The 21,390-nt window shown below is 34.8% G+C and overlaps 1 protein-coding gene across 1 annotated transcript in view; it reads right to left on the bottom strand.

Moving 5' to 3' along the window:
* SLC35F1 (solute carrier family 35 member F1) overlaps positions 1 to 19,949 on the bottom strand; it is a 170,176-nt gene extending 150,227 nt beyond the window's left edge. Inside the window, exon 1 of the mRNA XM_015600057.1 lies at positions 19,724 to 19,949. Coding sequence (XP_015455543.1) covers positions 19,724 to 19,949 — 226 coding nt within the window. The remainder of the gene's footprint in view (positions 1 to 19,723) is intronic.
* Positions 19,950 to 21,390: the final 1,441 nt, after the last annotated feature.

The following is a 21,390-nucleotide window of genomic DNA, read 5'->3' as shown; positions in this document are numbered from 1 at the left end:
CCTGCCTTATAGGGTCATATTCAGAAAATAGAGGCAAACACAGAGTGAGCTTCCCATGTGTTGCTGTCCACATCAAGTCTCCTTGGTCTAGGTTTCTGTCTCAAATCAACCTTGGAATTGTATTTATTAAACTCTGCGTCATGTTGTGTGGCATCATTCTGGGCTTCAGCACTATTTACTGACCAGACTTCATCAACCACTTGCCCCTCTAAGCAGCTCATTTGTGGACCAACACATTTCTCCTGGCTCCTGTGCCCCCAGAGTGCTAAATCAGAGCCAGAGGCAACCAACGTTTCTAATTCCCCGTCTCCAATGGACTTGACAGATGATAAAGCAAATATCCCAAAGGCAAGGAGATTTTCATAGTATGTAATGAGAGACTGTAAGATGCAGCCAAACTATTTTTCTCTCAGAAGCAAAACCTTGACCTCGTTAAATATTTTGTTCTTCTCTAAGACCCAATATCCACCTTAAACAGTTCACTTTTGAACATGGTATCAAGGCCCATCCTGCACAGGCCCTCTCATCTTTTTATGGTGATGCTATAATTTGTCGCTCTTGTTGATATAGTGGGTTATGTTTATCTTCTAGAAAGGAGATATGTAGCTGGATGAGACACTTAGGAAAGAAAAGTGTCAAGACATGAGGAAGGGATGGATGGGTGTTAACCAAGAAGGCTCTCTTTGGGCAGAAAGGCTAAGGCTTCCAAGAATCAGGGGACTAGATCATTCACTATGATCATACCATGCAGCCACTGGGCATCTAGTGAGTGCCGGTTACAAGGTCCAAGATACAGAGACTGACAAGGGAGGTCAGAGAAGATGTTTATGACCAACTCTAGGAGTTAAGGTGGTCCATCAGTTAACCAAAAAAACCACATTATTTTTGACATTCGGAAGTCTATGAGCAACAACAACAACAAAATAGCGTCCTGGATCTCTGCATTACAAGAAGGAAAAGGAAAAAATCAAAACTATTTTTTTTCTTCAATATTGAAGGCTGTTTTCTGTAAATTTAACTCCAAAATGAAAATCAAGAGAAAATGTTCTTCCCTCTGGTAATTCTGCACATTAAAATATTTCTCTGCAGTGAAGATTGGCCTATTTTTATTCTATCAATATGATTAACCTTTCTTTAAACTTGTTCTGGAGGAAATTCATTTTTTTCTAGCCAGAAATGTTGCTATTTATGCATATAAAAACCAGTTTTAGTGGAAAAAAGTGACATTTTTTAGAACCTAAAAATAGTTCTGCCACTTAATTTTGAAAAAAAAAAAAAAAATACCTTTTAATTCAAGGCAACAGTTTCCTGCTCGTTCATAGCACTAGGGATGCATGCTTTCACAGTTCGGCTTTATTTTTTATTCTTTTCTTTCTTTTGTCTCTTTTTCTTTTGTCATCAGCAAGGTTCTGCTTGCAGTCTATGGACCTGATCTTTCCCCTGGGTCCAGGAGCAAATCACAGATTACTGATTCTAGGAAAAGATCATTTCAAGTGCAGGTAGCTCTTGTTCAGATAAACCACATAACTCCTGTATCTGTCCTTTCCAGAAATTCAAGTCCATTCCAGTCACATCTCACATCCAGGTGCAATGTCCAGGAAAGTACATGGAGCCATATGTCAACCTCTTACCACCCTCCCCTGGAGGAACCTCCTTCAGCTCCATAGCCCCCTCTCAGCCCTTCCTTTTCCATCTCCATGCCTTCCTCCACAAGCATTGTGGGCTCCTGTGTCGTCCTGACAACTCTAGAAATACTGATAATCCTGTTGATATCAAGGAGATGGTGAGGCAAAATGCACTTCTTCTGCATTTCAGAAGACGGTAAAGGGAGTAAGGCAAAATTCAATAAAAGGGAAGGGCTATAAGTGTGGAACTTGACAAATTAGTGGAAGTTATATTTGAGGATAGAATCTTCCAGAAACTGTTCAAATCATACCCTATGGGTATCTTGGAGTGGCCAAGAAGATGTGCCACAAAAATGAAAGAAAATAAAATGTCTCGATTCACTTATTCTTTACTGAAAGAAATAAGTCATGTTGGAGATTTCAGGTCTTATATAGTGAAAATAATAGTAATAATAATAATAACATTAAGTACTTACTATGTGCTAGGCACTCCAAAGGCTTTACATGGATTAACCCTGCAACAACTCCACAAGGTAGGTACTTTCATTATCTCGACTTTACAGATGAAGAGACATAGGCACGAAGTGGTTAAGTTGAGCCTAAGATGATACAGCTAGTAAGTGATAGAAATGTAATCCACACTCAGCTTTATTCCAGTACCTGAGTCCTTAACCACAACTTACATGGCCATACATAGACAACCACGGAAGATCCACACACCACACACATGCACACAAACATGTGCTTCGCTGCTTTACTTGCATTACTTCTATTTTACTTCTTTATTTTACTTTCTCATGTATTTTGCCCTCACCAAGTCTTCACTGTTACTATTTTACATCACTTTGATTCAAGGGTCGTGAACCTTAATATGGGCCAGAGGGCTGGGGAAGATAAAAGAAAATGCAATCCATTCGGAAAGACTTTGATCTACCAGATTGTATTTCTTAAAATAACAACCACTTAAGATCCAGTCCTTCAAGGTATTTACTAACTATATATATCTATTTCTTCAAGTCCTTAAGAAATAGTAGTATAAAAAGAAGATTGTATAGCTGACACTTAGGGAGTTTATGGAGTTTACTTAATAAAAGACTTAACCATATTGATGTGGTGTTATTTACAGAAAAGCCGGTTTAAGAAAAAAAAACAATCATTTATCTTCTAGCAAGAAGGTGAAATAATTCTTTAGTAGTGTGATATAAATTACTTATATCACTATATATTTATATGTTTGCATATATGTATGTGTGTGAATATTATAATATAATATAGCATAATATTGTTACATTATATTGAGTAAATTCACCTGTTTCGAATGCTAAAATGAAAAATTTAGAGTTACTACATCAGTATGCAAAATTTTCAACTTATATTCACGAAAGTAAAAAAGGTGAAAATACTTATGTTTAATAAATGGGGCAGAATATATCCTGCATTACTGACAGCAGTATATACTGAAATACAATAATATTCATATTCTTTGACACTTCTAGTCATCTCTTATCTGAGAATTTATTAAAAGGAAGTCATCCAAAAGGTGGAAAAATTAGACTCACATCATGGTTATTATTCATAATGACAAAAAATTAGAAATGACCTAAATACTATTATAACTTCATGGTTCATTAAGGTTCAGGATATCAACTTGATTGAAGAGTAGGCAGCAATTTCATATCATTGCCAAAAGATTGTCGAGATATAAAAATGCTTTAAATATAATGTTTAGTGAAAAACATAATAAAAATTATTTCTGTGCTTTGACTACAATTGCATAAAATTACTTTATGCATATTGACAAAGTTACAACTTTGATGGATCAATAAAAAATTCTTACATTTAAATCTATTCCCCTCTATTAAGTTAAATGTGGTATAACTTAAAATTTCAGGAAATAATATTATCAGTTGAAGAACTTATGTGTGTTTGAGGAAAGTATAACATTGGACAAATCAGCATATATGCTGACTATGCTCAAACTTTGACTTTTGCAAGACAGTGACATTTCACATTCATGGCATGAGAGCAATACTTGCTACCTTTCCATGCCACATAGTTTATAAAGATTAATCAAAAGACTGTAAAGTAATATGAAGTAATTGCATAAAAAATTCCCAGTTATAGAAAACATTAAATATTCATAAAATCTTTTCATACTTTTCCCTTTTTTATTGGCCTATGTTCTGCTACTTTTATTTAAATGATTTATGATCTCTGAGCCCTTTACTGTAATCCACCTCAAATACTTTCTAACTGTAACACAGTATAAATAAGTAAGAAATTATAATAGTGCTTCATGCATACAAAAGTAGTGGTCATTCTCTGCATATAAAACTGCAGATAAAAGTAAAAAAAAAAACTACTACCTTAAAGGATACATTTTCCCACACTTTTGAACATTTGGCACCATGTAATGTAATTGACTAAATGTTATACATTTGATGTGATCTACCTCCAAAACTACTGATACCTTGTTCTGAAGTTTCAGCTACCTTAGAAAGACATGGCATTTTATACTAAACCAGACTCCACTGTTTCTGAGAAGGAAATCATCTTTATTTTGCAGGTGAAGAAACTAAAGCACACCTATCCTAAAAAGCCTGTCCATACTAACAATAAGAACTAAAACTTACTGAAATCATACTCTATGACAGGTGTTCACAGCACTTTACAGGTACTAACCGATTTAATCTTCACAACAAGACACCGAGGAAGGCAATACTATCCAAGATTACAGATGAAGAAACTGCCAAAGAGAAAGTAACACTTTGCCCCAGGTTTAAAGTTAGGAAGACAAATATCTCAAATTTCTCTTAATACAATGCTTAAAATGTTTTAGAATTATAAAGTGTTTTATAAATATCATGTATTTTAGAGACCATAATCTACAGGTAGGAAAATGGAGAGTTTGGAAGATTAACGGTGATAACCAGGCAACCTAACAAAGAAAAAAATGTACAAAACTTACCCAGTGTCTTTTATTCTGTAATGAAATTCCTAAAACATTAGAAGGTTTTCCTATCTATTAAATTCTGTCCCCTGACACATAGAATAGTATCCTATATTTAACTGTATTATATGTAAATCATCTCTTAAATATATAAAAATTGTTTCTTTGGCATCATTGACTTAGCATCCATCAAATTTATCATCAAAAGTAAAATAGGGACTTTCATTTCATATTTAATTCTTCCCTAGGTCTCACATCTGAGGCCTAATCTATTTGCAGCAAGTCCTGTTAATGGGATTTCCAAAACTTCTTTAAAATTCATCTCTTACTCCCACCACAACTGCCAACACCCTAGTCCAAGCCACCATCTTCTCTCATCTAGACTTCTGTGACTGCTTCTGCTCTCCCTGTTCCCATATTTGCCCCCCAGCCCATCATCCATTCTCTATAATGCAGTTAAACAAATATTTAGGCAATGCAAATCACAGCAGTAACTCCTTGGTTTGAAAAGCCTTTGACCTCTGATTTCCTCCTCTTTTCTCACTGTTCTTCAGCCATTCTGCTCCTGGATGATACCTTCTGCACCTGGGCCTTTATGCCTTCTTCCTAATTCTCCCTCTGCTCAGAGTGCTCTCTCCCCAGCTCTTCTGTTTTGATATATGAGCCCAGGTAGCACCTCATCAGAGAAGCCACCTTTCATCTCTCCACCTAACTTAGGACTCTGCTATTATTATTCTTTACTACCATTCCCATTGATTTCCTCTAAGGTACTAATCACAACCCATAATTATTTGATTCATTCATTTGCTTACTTATTTCTCATGTCCCAAATAGAGCCTCGGCTCCACGAGGAAAGGGGCTGGGCGTCTACTGTGCATTGTTGTCTCTTGTCTGACAAGTACCTTGCCCCTCGCATGGGAGACATTTAATAAATAGTCGATGAATGAATCAATAACAACCTAGGGAAATATTAGAAAGAAAGCAATGAAGGTGTTAAGTAGGTAGTGCTTAATAATTTATTTTCATGAAATACCCAACGTTGAAACAGTGACATTCAAAGATTAAAAAAAAAAAAAAAAAGTAGCCTAATGCAGCACTTATGTGGCAGGCTCTTTTCTAAATGTTTTACATTGATTAATTCATCTGATCTTAACAACAAACCTCTCAGGAGAGTGCCCTTTGTATCCTTCTTTTACAGATGAGACACCAGACCCAGGAAAGTTAGCAGTCTCTCATTATTAGTGAGGGGAGTGTCAAGACTGTCATCTTTGAAGGCTTAACCACTAATTATTTTGCTTCTCAAGGTAAAACTTCAATTGTATATGTTATAAATTTATTTTCTTAAAATGTTCTGACCAGTATCATTTCTAACTCAGTGTTTCCATGGCCAACTGCTAGCAGAGATGTCTATTTCACTAGGAATTAAGCCAAACAAGCTGAAAAAAAAATGAATAGAGATTATCCACAGGCAGTAGCCCAAGAGCCACTTCAGGCTATGGAACAGCCAGCCCTCCTTCCTCACTGATGTGGCTGGCTTAGAGCAGACGTAATGATATTAATGAGGTCATGTATTAATATGCTTTTTCTCCAAAATTCTCATCAAAATCACAGATGTCATCTGGATTGGCTTGCTCCATCTATGCTGCATTGGCAAATCCCTCATCTAGAAACAAGAAAAAGTAGAAGCAGCTTGGGGTTCTAATTATGAGGCTGCCTGCCCACTGTGTAGTCTGGGAGATTTCTCATACTTTATGAATGCTAATATAAGGAAGAAACTCCGGGAGAACAAGAATATAAGGCTTAATTTGTATGGCCCAAGTAAGTCCATGAATACTCAGGATATGCTTACAAATAAACAAGGTCAATTAGAGTTTAGTTCTTGCTCCACTCAAGACTTTCTCAACCACAAAATTTGCTCATTTTAACCTTTCAGAAAAATGTCAGCGAATAATTACGTATCATCTGCAAACAAACATCTGCAGTAAGCACATAACCGAAAAATGAGTAAACAATGAGTAAAAAATGAGTAAAAAAATGAGTAAAAAAAAAAAAAAAATATATATATATATATAATGGTTACTTTTTCCAAATAATTATGTAAAGTTATAATAGCACAAAGGGTAAGTGACACCTTACTTCCTATAACGATCAATTTTAGCTAGTAGCTTTAATTCAGGAACCAGAAACAAAACCTGAGTTCTTAATTCTAGAAATACTATTTTCTTTTTTTTTCTGTAAATGTGTTCTTGATTTTTCTCTTCATACACAAACACACACACACCTGCAAGCACCTAATTATAGATCTCTGTATCTGAAGACACATAAATTTGTGTAAATAGTTGCTTATTCAGTTGAGATTCTGGAATGTGGGAGTAAATATGAGAAGCTGAACTGCTTATACCCTGTTCCAGCATTTCTTTTTTCCATGGTTCCTGGTTGATCTAGTTTTTCTTTATTACAACTTAGTATTTATTCATCCTACAGTCATCTGTTGTGCCCATTGTGAAAAATATTAAGTAGTAGAAATAGCTCAGACACCATTAAAATAGCATTTGTAATTGTAGATGTCAGTCGTTTTCTTATAGTTAAGTTTTTCAGTAATATCTTGAGAATATATAGAAATTCTTGACATGTTTCTGAGACTAGATTTGAATATATGCACTTGGGTCCTACCCAAGAGGAAGGAAGGAAAAGGTTTGTAAATAAGAATATGGGGCTTTCATTAGGTTCAGAACATTCAATAGTCATAACAGGTGACCTTGGAATGTCACCTAAAGCAGGTCAAGTCAGCCCGGACCATGGGCCTAAGACTTTGGCCAAGGGGAAGACAGTGGAGGTTCTCTCCTTCTTTACAGTGTGAGTATAGGTTGTTAATATTTTATTTCTTTCCTCTCTAAGGAGTATGTAGGTCAAATAACAGAAGGAGTATTCTTGGATTCCCAACTTGGAGAGTGCAGTTCAGAGAAAGAGAAGGATTACCCTAGAACGTCATGATTTTATCTTTTAAACCAAATCTATCAGATTTCACAGTCCTTGACTTTTAGACCAAAGAGTAATCATATACTAACTTAAGATCATGGGATTTCAAAAGATGGAGTGACCATAAGAATCACATAGTCCTCTCCTTCCTTTCATTTTAGAGTTGAGGAAAATAAAGCTCAGAGAAGCTAAGTGAATAATCCAAGGTTAGAGCTCGCTAATAACAAATCCAATACTGGAGCCCAAGTGCCCTAATTCTTAGTTCAAGTGTCATCTCTGTTTCCCAGAGTTCCTGGTCCTTGAAGAAAACGGAAATATCCTGAGACTATGAATCTCTCATGAGTCAAATTCCACTCAAAATGCAGCGTTCTTCAAGTCTGTGATTTGGGTTTCTGTGCAAAGTGCATTTGCAGAGGCCAGTTTGCTATATGTAGAACTGACCACTTACTGACTGCTCTACCTCCTGAAAGACAGCAGTAGGCCTGGCCAACATTGCTTAACCTGAGCAGATCAAACAGGCCTCTAAAGGTCCTATTAGAAGGGGTTCCAGAGTCCGTCTAAAAGTAAACGCCTCCAGTATTGCCATTTTGATCCAGACTTTCCAGAAACTCTCACCAAGAGGGTAAAAGTGAACATTCAGTTCAAGCAGATTGTTCCATTGACTGGCTGTTTTGGCAATGATAGGAACTCACTCACTGTAGTCTGCAAGATGCAGTTCAGAAATGCTTTCCAATTTAAGCCTGGGAGTCTGTCAATCTTTTCAGGGAAGATCAAGGATTATAGAGATCCATTGAGTTAAAAACTGGCATTTTCCAAAGCATTATCATGTAGAACAGCAAGGCATAGAAGGGAGTCACCTCTTTTAAGTGCACAAAGGCAATTTCTTTCCTTGCCATTTATTAAATATCTTACTTGTTTGTGTAGAACCCATCTCCATAGTAACTGTAAAAAAAAAAAATCTGTCGTTTGGTATTGAATTTCTAAGAATGGTCTTATAACACCTACCAAATATTTACCTTTGATCGTTGATTCTATACATCAATAGTTAAGAGCTAGAGTTAAAGCAAAGCGTAAGCTTTTGGTTGAATTTGCCTGTTAATTCAGGCAAAAGTGAGATTGTTTTCCTTTAAATCTTCTGGGTAATTGCTTTAACCTTCTACTTTAATTGAGCCTGGAGACATAGCCAGAAAAGTGTTTCTCTCAGGCTTTTTCTTTAGTTTGTAGATAGGTATTTATTATACAGCATAAATGGAACATAAAACAAGCTTAAAAAAAAAAAAAAGACCCTTTGAGAATAAATGCTATTCAAACTACCAATTATCCACTATCTCATCACTTAAAGTGAAAGCTGATCTTTTTTCCAGCTGTTAGATAAATTTGCTGCTGCCAGCTAGCTGTCTAATTTCCTCTCTCCTATTGGGGTCTCTGTTTCTATCTAACTTCCTGCTTTTAGCCCAAAGCCTTGCACTCGTACAAATTGATAAATGTTCCAAAATTTTCAATGCTCTTCCTTGTGCTCTATTTATTGCTGAACCTCTATTAAGTGTTGGGTATTTTATTTTAAAGCCAGCTCTTAATTATCTGGACGCCAATTAGCCAGGGTCTGGAATTAACTTGACTTCGCTTTTTTCTCCATTTCTTTTCTGCTGCCTGCCTTTTGGCCACAGCACAGCTTGTTAGTTCCTTCATGAAGGAATGAGGGGCAGGAGTGGGTGAGGATAAAAGCCTGGAGACCCAAATAAGCTCATTTTGTTATTTGTTGGCAGCTTTGGTTAAAAGTTTGGCAAGGTAATGTATTAAAAGCACACAATAAGAGTAAACTTTCTTTATCACGTACATTTCATTAATTCAAGCTCTCGCAGATTCCCATTGCTGAAGTTAAATTAGAAGCTGGCATAACTGCTCTTGGTACCTTACTTTATGACAGGAAAAATAAAGTTTCTCTGACTTGGCATGAGTTTGTTTAATGAGCAGCTTTGCTTGGTACTGAATCCTTTCAGATCAGCAAGCACAGGACAATCAGCCTTTGGAAATCAAACTATAACTTTGTCATAAGCTCATCATAGCAGAGCTGCAATGACACTAGCTAACAATGGAGTTTATATTTTTGTTGCATTTCAATTTTTTCTTAAAACAAAAAAGAGGAAGAGAAATGAGGGAATTGGAGTAAAGATGCTCTTATATAGGACATGCAAAACTGCCATGCTAAATCCTTCAATTAATTAGAAAAATTAATAATTACATCATTATTTCATTTCAATTGAGATATGAAAATAAAATATCACTGGGCACTGAATTGTATTCTAACAATAAAGGTAGAGGTCATTTTTATCAGCTTCCAATTTTTTTGAGGGTTATTTTGATTATAGAGAAAACATAACTTTGAAATGGGGAAATCTCTTTCTTATAGGATTTGATGGCAACATTGGATTCCAAAAGATGAGGATAGCTATTCAAACTTAGAGTATACTAGGAACTTATTCTGAAATCCCCAATTGGATTGTTATTAAATTGTGTAGTAATTTTTATTGTATTGGTATCTTAAAGTTCTGAGAATTTTATTTTCCCTTATGTCTACCATAATGTGTCAATGTGTCTGAGTGTCTTCCCCTCAACTGAGGAAAAGAAAAAAGAGAAAAGAAAACATGGAAGATCATATTAAAGATAAGTTTAGGTATGGAGAAATTTCATACCTTTGAGGGGAATGTTAAAGATCAGAATGCATCTCTAAGGAAATGGTAGGGCTGTCTTTGAAGACAAAGTAATTTCTCACTTACACAAATAATTTATATGTAGTTCTATGAAATGAGAGGTTAGTTGGCTGAAATCATCCTTAAGAAGGCAGCATTTGTACAGTAGAGAAAGATGTGGCCAGACAGCACTGGGTTCAAATCCTTATTCTGAAACTTACCGGTGGTGTCACCTTGAGCAACACACATACTGCTCATTAGCTTCAATTTTCTCAGCCATAAAATGGTGATCATGATAACTCAATGGTTTTATGAAGATTAGATTAGATCACCACTACCATGGTGGCTATATTGTAACGTGTTTTTACAAGGTAATATTTTTATTAAGGGCCCTTTGAACTTTGTGAAAATAGAGTAGTGCCACAGATTCTAATTTATAGCTCTGAATAGCTCTTCTTGAACACCTAATAAAATAAAGTGGTAAACATCTCCATACTAATGCTTATCTTGAGAAATCAGGGGATAGACACAAGAAATAGGTGCTAAAGATAATCAATTTTTGCTTTGGCTTTTTGATAGCTGATAATGCTAAATCTCTTTTCATTGTTATTATTTAGCTATTTTTAATTGTTCCTGTGTACTTTCAAAAAACCTTTGAGATCACTTAAGATAAAAACTAAACAAATAATATACATTACATATTTCTAATAGAAATATTCTGATAGAACATTTAAATTAAAGAGAGTTTAAAGAATAGTAGTTAAAAAGAAAAAAGAACAAAGGAACAAAAAGAAAAGAAAAAAAGAAAAGAAAATTCTGCCAAGAATTAGATATAATCATTGAGTTACTACTACAGTTGAGGCTTAAGTTTAATATTGAGAATCCTGGCAGCCAAAGCAAAGGGCCCCTTTTATTATTAAGTTATCAGAACCTTAATGAAATTAATTCTGTCTGTGCCATTTCAGTGTAGAATCATGCAAGGGGTAGTTGCTCCTTTCACAGGGCTTCAACTCATCCATCACCCTCCACCATCAATATTTCTCCATTAAACTGTCAGGATTATTGAGATTATATTAGGTAATTCTTGTGGGTAGCTCACAATGATCCTAAATAAATATTATGTGGTAATGACTTCTTAGTTAAAAAAAAATGTGTATTAGGCAGCACATTTATTGTAGATTAGCCAATAATGTGTAAATCTTTTTTCTCTCTAAAATAAGAAAATTTGTTACCACTGAATTATTTTATATCATCTTGTATATAAGCATCTCATTTTAAATCTTTAGAAAAGCAGAATACTTGTGCTACATTTCTTTTCTTCTAATATAAAATTTAATGACCACTGAGACATATTTATCTTATGTTAAACTCCCTGTGCTTTGAGATCTATCACCATATAGCTTTGTCAACATCTCTCACATCAATATGTCTGAAAGTTACCTTATGCTATTTTAGAGAGACTTCTGAAAAAAAAGAGGTGGTTAATTATCTCTTAGCTCAATAAGAATCTATGTCTGGACCTCATAGTTTAAAAAAAAAAAAAAGGATACCTATCCCTGTTTCAGTCTTTCATTTGTATCTTGCCATGGGTATCAATAAATCACTTGATGCACAGCACACAGTGATGCACCACTCAGCCATACTGGGAAAAGAGGTTCATGAGCTCCCAGCTCTGTTCCTTCCTGAACTGAATTCTGCTCTGTTTACCTACCAAATTTGTTATTTCCTCATATAGGAAGATATTCATGAGAACTCAGAGACTCTTACATTCTTTCAAAAATCTGTTTTGAAGACAAGAACCCAATTTGAAAATGGATAAAAAAAATTTGAGCAGACACCTCACAAGATATATGAATGGCTAAGAAGAATATGAAAAGATGGTCTACATCACTAGTCATCAGAGAAGTGCAAATTAAAACCACAGTGAAGTACCACTACACCCCCACTAGAATAACAAGTTACAGTGACTGATGACATCAAGTGTTGATGAAGATTCAGAGCAACTGGAATTCTCATATGTTGCTGATAGGAATGCAAAATAATAAATATAGTCACCTTGGAAAATCTCATAAAGTTAAACATACATTTCCTGAGTGAACCAGCAATTTGCATTTCTGAATATTTATCCAGTAGGAATAAAAACATATGTTGCACAAAAATGTATATGTAAATGTTCAAAGCAGGATTATTCATAATAAAAAAAAAACTGGAACAATTTTAATCTCCCTCAACTGGTGAGTAAATAAATAAATTGTGCTACATTCATGCCTTACAGAATAATATTCAGCAATAAAAATGTATCACTCTCAAAAACATTATGCTAAATGAAAGCAGTCAAATACAAAAGAGAATGGACTGTGGGACTCTATTTATATGAAATTCTAGAAAAGTCAAAACTATAGTGACAGAAAGGCAGATCGATAGCTGCTTCATTTTGGGGATTTGAGGAGGGGATTTTCTGCAAGGGGCATGAAAAATCTTTAGGGTGATGGATATATTCCATATCTTTATTTTGGTGGTGGTTGATGATTATATACAATTACCAAAATTTATCAGACTGCACACTTAACAACGATGAAGTTATTGTATGTAAATATATTAATTAAAATTTTTTAATTCTGGACTGCTCTTTTGACTCTTTCTATTTATTATAAAGTGAAAAAATTGACTTCAAATTATTTTACCCTTGTTACCAAAACATTCAAAATAATCTTGGAAGCCCTCTCACTTCATGGCTGTTCCCTTAAAACATGCCACTCCCTTTCTTCATACTTCCGTTTTCTGTTTCTGTGTCATAAGCAATAAGCGCAGTGCCATTGAAGAAACAAGCTGTTCCACAAAAATGTATATCCCTTCACTTAGGAAAATGTAAAAATCATTTACAAAACTCTGTTTTGAAATGTTTATATTGATAAAGGTGATAATATTTAGAATCAAATGTATGCAAATACAGTTGTTGGTACGGCAAGGTATAAATTACTAACTTCTCACTTATCTGTTGCAGGTCTAAAAATGACCATCTCATTTCAGTATAAAAGAAGAGTGAGACATACATGAGGCCTCAGATAACAGAACAAAGGCCATTTGTGGAAGTTATCGGGAGTTATAGGAAGTTACAGGAAATCTTCTCAAATCCACAACTGTTTGAAATTAAAATGGACTGCCTTGTGAAACAGTGAGCCTCCCTTCACTAGAGATAAAGTAGAGATTAAGTAAACACTTGTGCAAATATCACAGATGTTACCTAGCATTAGCTAAGAGGCGAGACTACATGATCTTCAATGTCTCACTTAACACTGAGATTCTTTAAATATTCTTTAAATATTTATTAGTGACCTTCTCATCTGCGGTTTCACCAAAGTCATTGGTCAAAAATTTAGATTGCATAGGGAATGAGCTATTTGTCATTTCACTTGCTTGAGAAAATTTGAGAAGTTGGCCATAAAGATCAAGGTCTCAATTAGGGTCTAAAGAGAAATGATATGACATAGTGTAGGTCCCTGTATGTGAAGTAAAGTCACTGGATAGTTTCTACTTTTTCAGTAAAGTAAGAGGCAAAGTCTTTTGAAAAGGAGGGGAGAAGATAAGACTGAGGGTTTAAAGAAGCATACAGTGGAAAACAAATGAATAAAGAGGATTTTTGAACAGATTCAAGTGTCAGCATAAAATTAAGCATCTTGGTTGGGTTATTCACATGTTCTGTGTCCGCCCCAGCAGCTCACATACAAAGAAAGCAGACAGCAGGTGATCTAGGATTGAGAATAGGGTTTACTCTAGTCTCAGCCAAAGATCAAAGGAGAAGAGAAAATTCCTGCAGTGGAAAAGAGCATCATCGTTAATGTAGTAAACTTTGAAGACTCAGTGAAGCTAAAAAGGTTCAATAACATGGGTAGAGCAGAAGATGCTCAGAGTCTTGATAAAGAAGGATCATGGGAATAATCCTAACAATAACCAACATTTGATGGTATTTTATCAAGGGATTTTATAGACATAATTTAATTGAATTTTTGCAACAGCTTTGAAAGACATCATTATTTCCTAATTTTCAGATTAGGAAACTGAGACTCAGATACAATGAGAGACCCTCATAGGTAACAGGGCTCATATGGTGAGGCTCAGATGTGAACCAAGTCTTCTAATACCAAACAAGTCCCTCATCGTGTCATAGGCACCCAGCAGTGTTAACCAGCACGTAGCAGGTACTCAATATAAGAGAATTCAGATCTAGCACAAGTCCTTTATATCTGGAAAAATGTTCTGTAACGCATCTTGAAAACCACAGAAATATAAATGAGTTAACCACCTCAAATTGCTTTTCCTTTATACTACATAAACAATCACACTCAGGTTTTTTAGTTTTTTCAGTCTTTTTTTGTTGCATATTTTAATTGCACTGTTGACACATCTTGAAATTTCCCTTTTTTATTTTTATTTTAAAAATAGTCTTCAGAGCTATAACAAAGTACCAATTTAGAAATAATATAATGATATATTTATCTATTTTTCATTTGGCATGATTTAGATGCTAAAGCACTATTTAAATAATATAAATCGTCAGGCCTCTTTCATTTTGGTTTGTATTGCTTGTTCTATGCAACTTAGATAGTAGTAAATATTGCATGAATTAAATTAGAGTTATAAGCATTATATTCAATCAATATATATTTAATGCCCTGAGAAGAAAGACTTTATTTCTTCAAGATGTTTATTAACTGCAAAGTTGCAAAACGTTGACCATGCTTATATTCATTTTATAATCCAATGGTCTTCAAACTAGTGTACCCACAGAAACTTTAAAATGGTTTACAAGTGTGGTCAGTTTGAAGATAATCTGCTAATCGGCCTCCCTATGCATACTTTCCTAAAAAGATCTGCCTAAATAGATCAAACTATAGTTGAATGTCATGCCAGAATTTTCTCATCTCTTTCATCATCTCCTTCCTCCTACTTTCCAAAAAAAATGGATACCTCTCATCCATCCTGCATTTCAGAATGGTACACAGAGAGCCTTGGGGTAAAAAGAGTACTCGGGGACACTACACAAAGAGACAGTTTGAAATATTGTATTCCCAAGCCTTCTTTTATCAAGGCATTAAGTCTAGTTGCATTTTTGAATTATTTCAAAGAAGAAGTGAAAAATTCCATGTTTACCTCCAACAGTTAAATATTAAATCTTCAAATAAGAAAAAAATATTGAAGGTAAATTGATGGTTTATATTTTCTTTTTACTCAGATTTGAATAAAAAACATTTTACTAATTTTTTAATATTAACGCTTTTATTAACCTTAGCCAAATATTTATTGAATAGGATAAATCCATATTTATTTTCTACTTTGGGTACAAGTAACTTTGTCGACCAATTCTTTGTTCACTTATTCCTTCTTATCATTTATAAGCCTTATATTAAACTAACCGAGTTATGTTGTGGTTGTGGGGAAATGTGAGAAGAAAACTTCAGAGGTAAGATTTAGAACTACATGAACTGCCTCAGATTCAAAGCAACACCTGGTGTGGTACAAAAAGTTCACCCTACTGGCCATCAGCATCTGTAAAACACATCATCCACTTTAAGGTCTGGTGATGAAGCCTCAAAGAAACAACTAATGTTAAATGTTGTATGAACTGTAAAATTCTATTAATACAAGTATTTTTATTCTAGAATAAATAGGAGAGAACAAGATTAAATCATTAAAACCACCACTTTGTCCTTGATTCCTTTTATTAGCTCACCTTTTCTCCTTTTTGGCACTGTTATTTTCCTTCTAATTGCATTTGCCAACCAACAAGTGCTCACCGCACACCTGCTATCTGGTCAGTGCACCTCCCTCCTTCCAGCAGCTTTAGAACCCTCCTCTGCAACTCTTCCCTTTATGTCCCATCCCTGCCAATAGGTGATGGCTAGTTTTGATACAGTAAGCATAAATCATTCCTCCTGGGGTGCTGTAACAAGCTCATCAATGTGGGATTATGGATAAAGTTGCGCCTGAGAGACTCAGCTAGAACAGCCACAGGTTTGAAACAAAAATGTGTCTCTGAACACAACAGATAATAACCTTGATGGAGATTTTTAATGTCAAGTCTAGACTCTTTAATTGCACATATACTGTAATTCTATTTCGCAAAACTAATAATATTCTAGATGCTAAATGCTGCTTTTCTGAACAGTCATTTTACTCTTTCGTGGTTAAAAATATAATTTCCTATAATGGCACGCACAGAATGCTACAGTTACACAGAAATGCACTTCAGTTACAGCCCATCATTTGATTAGAAGACATTAGCAAAGTACCTACCAGAAGTAGCACATTGTAAATACCATTAGTTCCTGTTTTATATCAATGCAGAACTGTACTGGCAATACAATCAGCTGACTGATGCTCAGCATTATCTGAGACAAGAGCTGGTAGAGATCCTAAAAGAGAACTGTGAGTTTAAAAGTCAACTAATAACTTAATGCACCTGTTTGGGAAGAAGAGTCTGGATACCAAAATAGAAGTATCTAACACAAATACCTTCTGTACCAAGTGACTTCTAAATATACCTCATATTAAATTTTCATAGCTAGTAAGTGACATAGGTTAGGTGTCTCTTAAACTACTCTACTTTTTAAAAATTTAATTATTTGTTTACAATTAAAACAGACACCCGATATTGTAAATAAACTATCTCCCCCCAGTTGTGCATGATCCCAATTGGAAATAACCGGATAGCCCTTTTCCAAACCCAAATCATGTGAGATGTGGTTGAAAGTGAAAGGCTCTAAGAGAAAGGTTTACTTACACTGGTTGGTGTGTAGAGGGAATAAGAGCTTGAATTAATAGAAGAAAATTTAAGAGACCAAACATCTTTGGGGTAAAGATAAAAAACACAAGTATAATCATTGAGAAATATAAGTAATCAAGGGAAAATAAAAACAATTCACTTGGAAGCTAAAATAATCCAAGAACATAGACTAACTGCAGAAAACAAAACTGAAACATTACTGCAATGATAATATATTTTACAAAAAGAGAAGGTAAGGTGTAGTGATTAAGTATTTGGGCTCTGGAGTTTAACGTAGCTGAGTTGAAGCCCCAACTTTGCCACTTAGCAGCCTTGGCTAAATTCTGCAGCAGCCTCTCTCAGGCTTGGTTTCCCATGAGTACAATGGGAATAAACTGGTATCCGTCTCTTATGAAAACTAAACGATATGCATATAGAAGGGTTTGATTAATTTAACTAATTGTATTTTTGCTTCATTGTTTGTAGTAAATGTATTACACTATGCTGAGTAATGACAACTAAACAAGTCAGTGAACACTGGAGATATTTAACAGATAACATTGGCACTTAGTATATTAACAGCTACAGCATGGAAGAGAGACAATATACTTTTTAAGTAAGTAAAATTGCACAGCATTATTAAATGATATTGGACAACCAATTTTTAATTATGGGCTCTAAAATATGAAGAATTTGGGGAGGAAAGTTAGAAACATAGTTAATTGTTGCGACAGGCAGTCTCATGCACGCAGTCTTTTGAAGTCCACTCAGCCATATAAGAATGGGCCTTGGGCCTGGAGCACATCCTTACCAATAGATAAAGAGCCCGCACAGCCTGTGTCAGGCTTATCGACTTGTGTGGGATATCTTTACTTATGTTAGGCTCAATGACTCTCTTTTGTCACTGTTTAAAGTAGAGGGGGGGCGGGGCATATAGCACCTGACCAACCCTACTGTTATATCTGTCCTCCACGGAAAGGACACAGGGTTTCCTCCACTGTGGAACAAGAAGGATGTATGTAGGCCAATTGCCCTGTGTTGGCCACAGGGAGAGACCTGCTGGCTATGGAGCTAATATCCACTTGAAGCTGATCTTGCTCTGTCTCTTCTCTATGAAAGTAAAGCATTGTTTCATCCAGTACTGTTTCATCCAGTACTGTTTCATCCAGTGCTGTGTTTTCCTTGGTGATTCCAATGCAAAGATGCAATGAGTGCAAGTATTTAGAGTTCTCTCCTGGGACTGGTAACCAGTACACAGTACTTAACTCCCTTGGGATTGATAACTGGTGCCTGGTATTCTGTGCTAAACTAACACAGTTGAAAACAGAATGTAAAAATAATAAGTTAAAGAAACTGATACCATAGCTAGAAAAGATAATTTTGAGAGGTTATTATAATTTCCTTGCTCTGAAGTCTCCTCTGTCTAAAATGAATATATAGCTACTCCAGCTTTCTTTTGATTAGTGTTAACATGGTGTATTTTTCTCCCTTCCTCTACTTTTAATCTGTGTCTTTAGATTTAAAGTGAGTTTTTTATACACAATACATGGTTGGGTCTTATTTTTTTTATTCACTCTGACAGTCTTTGCCTTTTAATTGGTATATTTAAAACATCCAGATTTAAAGTGGTTATTGATGTAGCTGGATTAATATTGATTACATTTATATTTATAACTGTTTTCTATTTGTTGCCTTTGTTCTTTTTTCCTTTTTTGTTTTCTTTTTTTTGTTGTTATTTTGCCTTTTCTGACTCTAATTGAGCATTTTATGTGATTCTATATTTTCTCTTCTCTTAGTATATCAATTATATTTCTTCAAAACTTTTTAAATGTTTTCTTTATAGTTTGCAAAATACATTTGTGACTAATAAAGTTCACTGTCAACTAACACTATACTGCTTCATGGGTAGTACAGGTACCTTATAACAGAGTATTCCCAATTCCTCTCTCCTGTACTTTATAACATGGTTGTTATTCATTTTACTTATTCATAAGTTCTAATCCCCAAATATATTGTTGCTATTATTAGTTTGAACAAAATGTTTTCTGTTATATCAGTCCAGGATGAGAAAAATAAAAGATGTTATTTTATTTTCATGTATTCCTTCTCTAATGCTTCCTTTCTTTATATGGATCCAAGTTTCTGACCTATATTATTTTCCTTCTCTCCAAAGAACTTCTTTTAACATTTCATGTAAGGTTGGCCTACTAGCAACAAATTCCCTCAAGTTTTACTTGAAAAAGTTTTTATTTCCCCTTCACTTTTGAAGGATCTTTTCACTGCATATAAATTCTAGTTTCCTGAAGTGTGTTTTTTCTTTCAACACTTTTAAATATTTCACTTCACTGTCTTCTTGCTGGCAAAGTTTCTGAAGAAAAGTCTATTCTATTTCTTATGCTTGCTACTCCACAGGTAAGGTGTCTCACACTCTTCCCCTGGTTTCTCTCAAGATTTTCTTTCTGTATTTGGTTTTCTGAAGTTTCAATATGGTGTGCCTAGGTGTAGATTTTTTGGCACTTATTCTGCTTGGTGTTCTCTGACTTTCCTTGATCTATGGTTTAATGTCTGTCATAAAGTTTGGAAAATTCTCAGCCATTATTACTTCAAGTATTTATTCTGTTCCTTTTTCGCTTTCTTCTGGTATTCCCATTAAATGTATGTTACATCTTTTGTAATTGCCCCACAGTTTTTGGATATTCTTATCCATATTTTTTACTTTTTTTCTTTTTGCTTTTCAGTTTTGAAGTTTCTATCAACACATCTTCAAGCCCAGTGATTTTCTCCTTGGCCATGTCCAGACAACTGATGAACTCAGCGAAGGCATTCTTCATGTCTATTCCAGGGCTTTTGACTTTTAGTTCTTCCTTTCGATCCTTTTTTAGAGTTTCCATTTCTCTGTTTATATTATCCATCTGTTCTTGAATATTGTCAACTTTTTCCATTAGAGTCCTTAGTGTATTAATTTTAAATTCCCAGTGTGATAATCCCAAAATCCAAGCTTTATCTGAAACTGGTTATAATGATTGCATTGTAGACTGTTTTTTGTATATCCTATAATTTTTTGTTGAAAGTTAGATATAATTTATGAATTAAAAGAAACCGAGGTAGATAGATCTTTAGTGTGAGGTTTTACGTGTATCTGGCTAGGAGTTAAGCTGTGTTTACCATTTGCTCTAGTTGTAGTGTCAGAGGTTAAAATTTCCTCCAGTGTCCTTTTTTTAAGAAATGTTCTCTGTTGTCTTTGGGTTCCCTAGAGACTTGCGGCTCTTTTGACTTTAATCCCCTGTTACTATACAAGAGCTCTACTGGTGTGCTCTCCAGTGTATCCCCAGCAACTAACATAGTCCCTGACAGAGAGAAGATCCTTAATAAGTATGCGTTTAATGAAGTACTAAAAATAAAGGTAAATGCTAGCTATAAAGAATGATCTCTGAAGGCTGTTAATGGCCTTGACCAGGTCATTAAACCAAGCTGTGAAATCTCCCTTCCCATATGTCTTTAAAAGCAGCAGATCCTGGAATATGCAGCATTATTTCTGAATTCTCCTGTCTGAGGGTGAAAGGATGGATCTACCAGTCTCTCAATGCTCCTGACAGGTTCCTTTCCTGATTTTTGTGGATTTCCTCCAGGACATCCTGACCATCAGTACATTTCCTCATATGAACTAAGAAAAGTTTACACTGTTTAGCGTTCCATGTCTTAAAATTATTGTCTTCATTCATCCATAAATAATTGCTGAATATCTCCTATGCAAAGATTACTCATGTTCTGTTTGCTAAAAAAACTTTCATATCAAACTGAGGCTTAAGCCTGAGCATTATTTACTTAGAATATAGTGCTTTTATTTTTTTTTTTAGGTAGTGAACAGAGAAAGTTTATGCATGATCTCCAAACATAAGGCTGTTGTATCTCTGATATTGAAAAGAATAAAGATAAAGGCTGTTAATAAATAAATAAGTAAATAAATAAGTAAATAAGTAAGTAAGTAAGTAAATAAATAAATAAATAGATAGATAGATAGATAGATAAATAAATAAATAAAAAATCCTAGCGGTGTCAGTCAATGCTTTTGGAATTTTGAGAGCTAGGATTCTCACAGTCACTCCTTTCCTAGCCACCTTGATTGTGACCTGGCACAATCACAAATCTTTGGGCATCCAAATTTCTCCATATGCTCCACATCTGTTTACATCACCCATTTCTGCTCTGAGTAGGTGAATCTCTTAAATCCAATTACTTGAAACATTCCAGATTTTATTATAAGGCTTGGCCTTACTTTTATCTGAATCTTATCTTTCCTCTGAAATCTCCTCTGAATCTCATCTTTTCTATGATTCCCAGTAATGAGAAAGTTGTTCCTACATGAGAAGTTCCATTTTAACT

This window comes from Pteropus alecto, unplaced genomic scaffold (assembly GCF_000325575.1).
Source record: "Pteropus alecto unplaced genomic scaffold, ASM32557v1 scaffold79, whole genome shotgun sequence".
Taxonomy (NCBI): Eukaryota; Metazoa; Chordata; class Mammalia; order Chiroptera; family Pteropodidae; genus Pteropus; species Pteropus alecto.
Note: the sequence above shows the minus strand (reverse complement) of the source record. Positions and strands in the feature narration are given on the sequence as shown.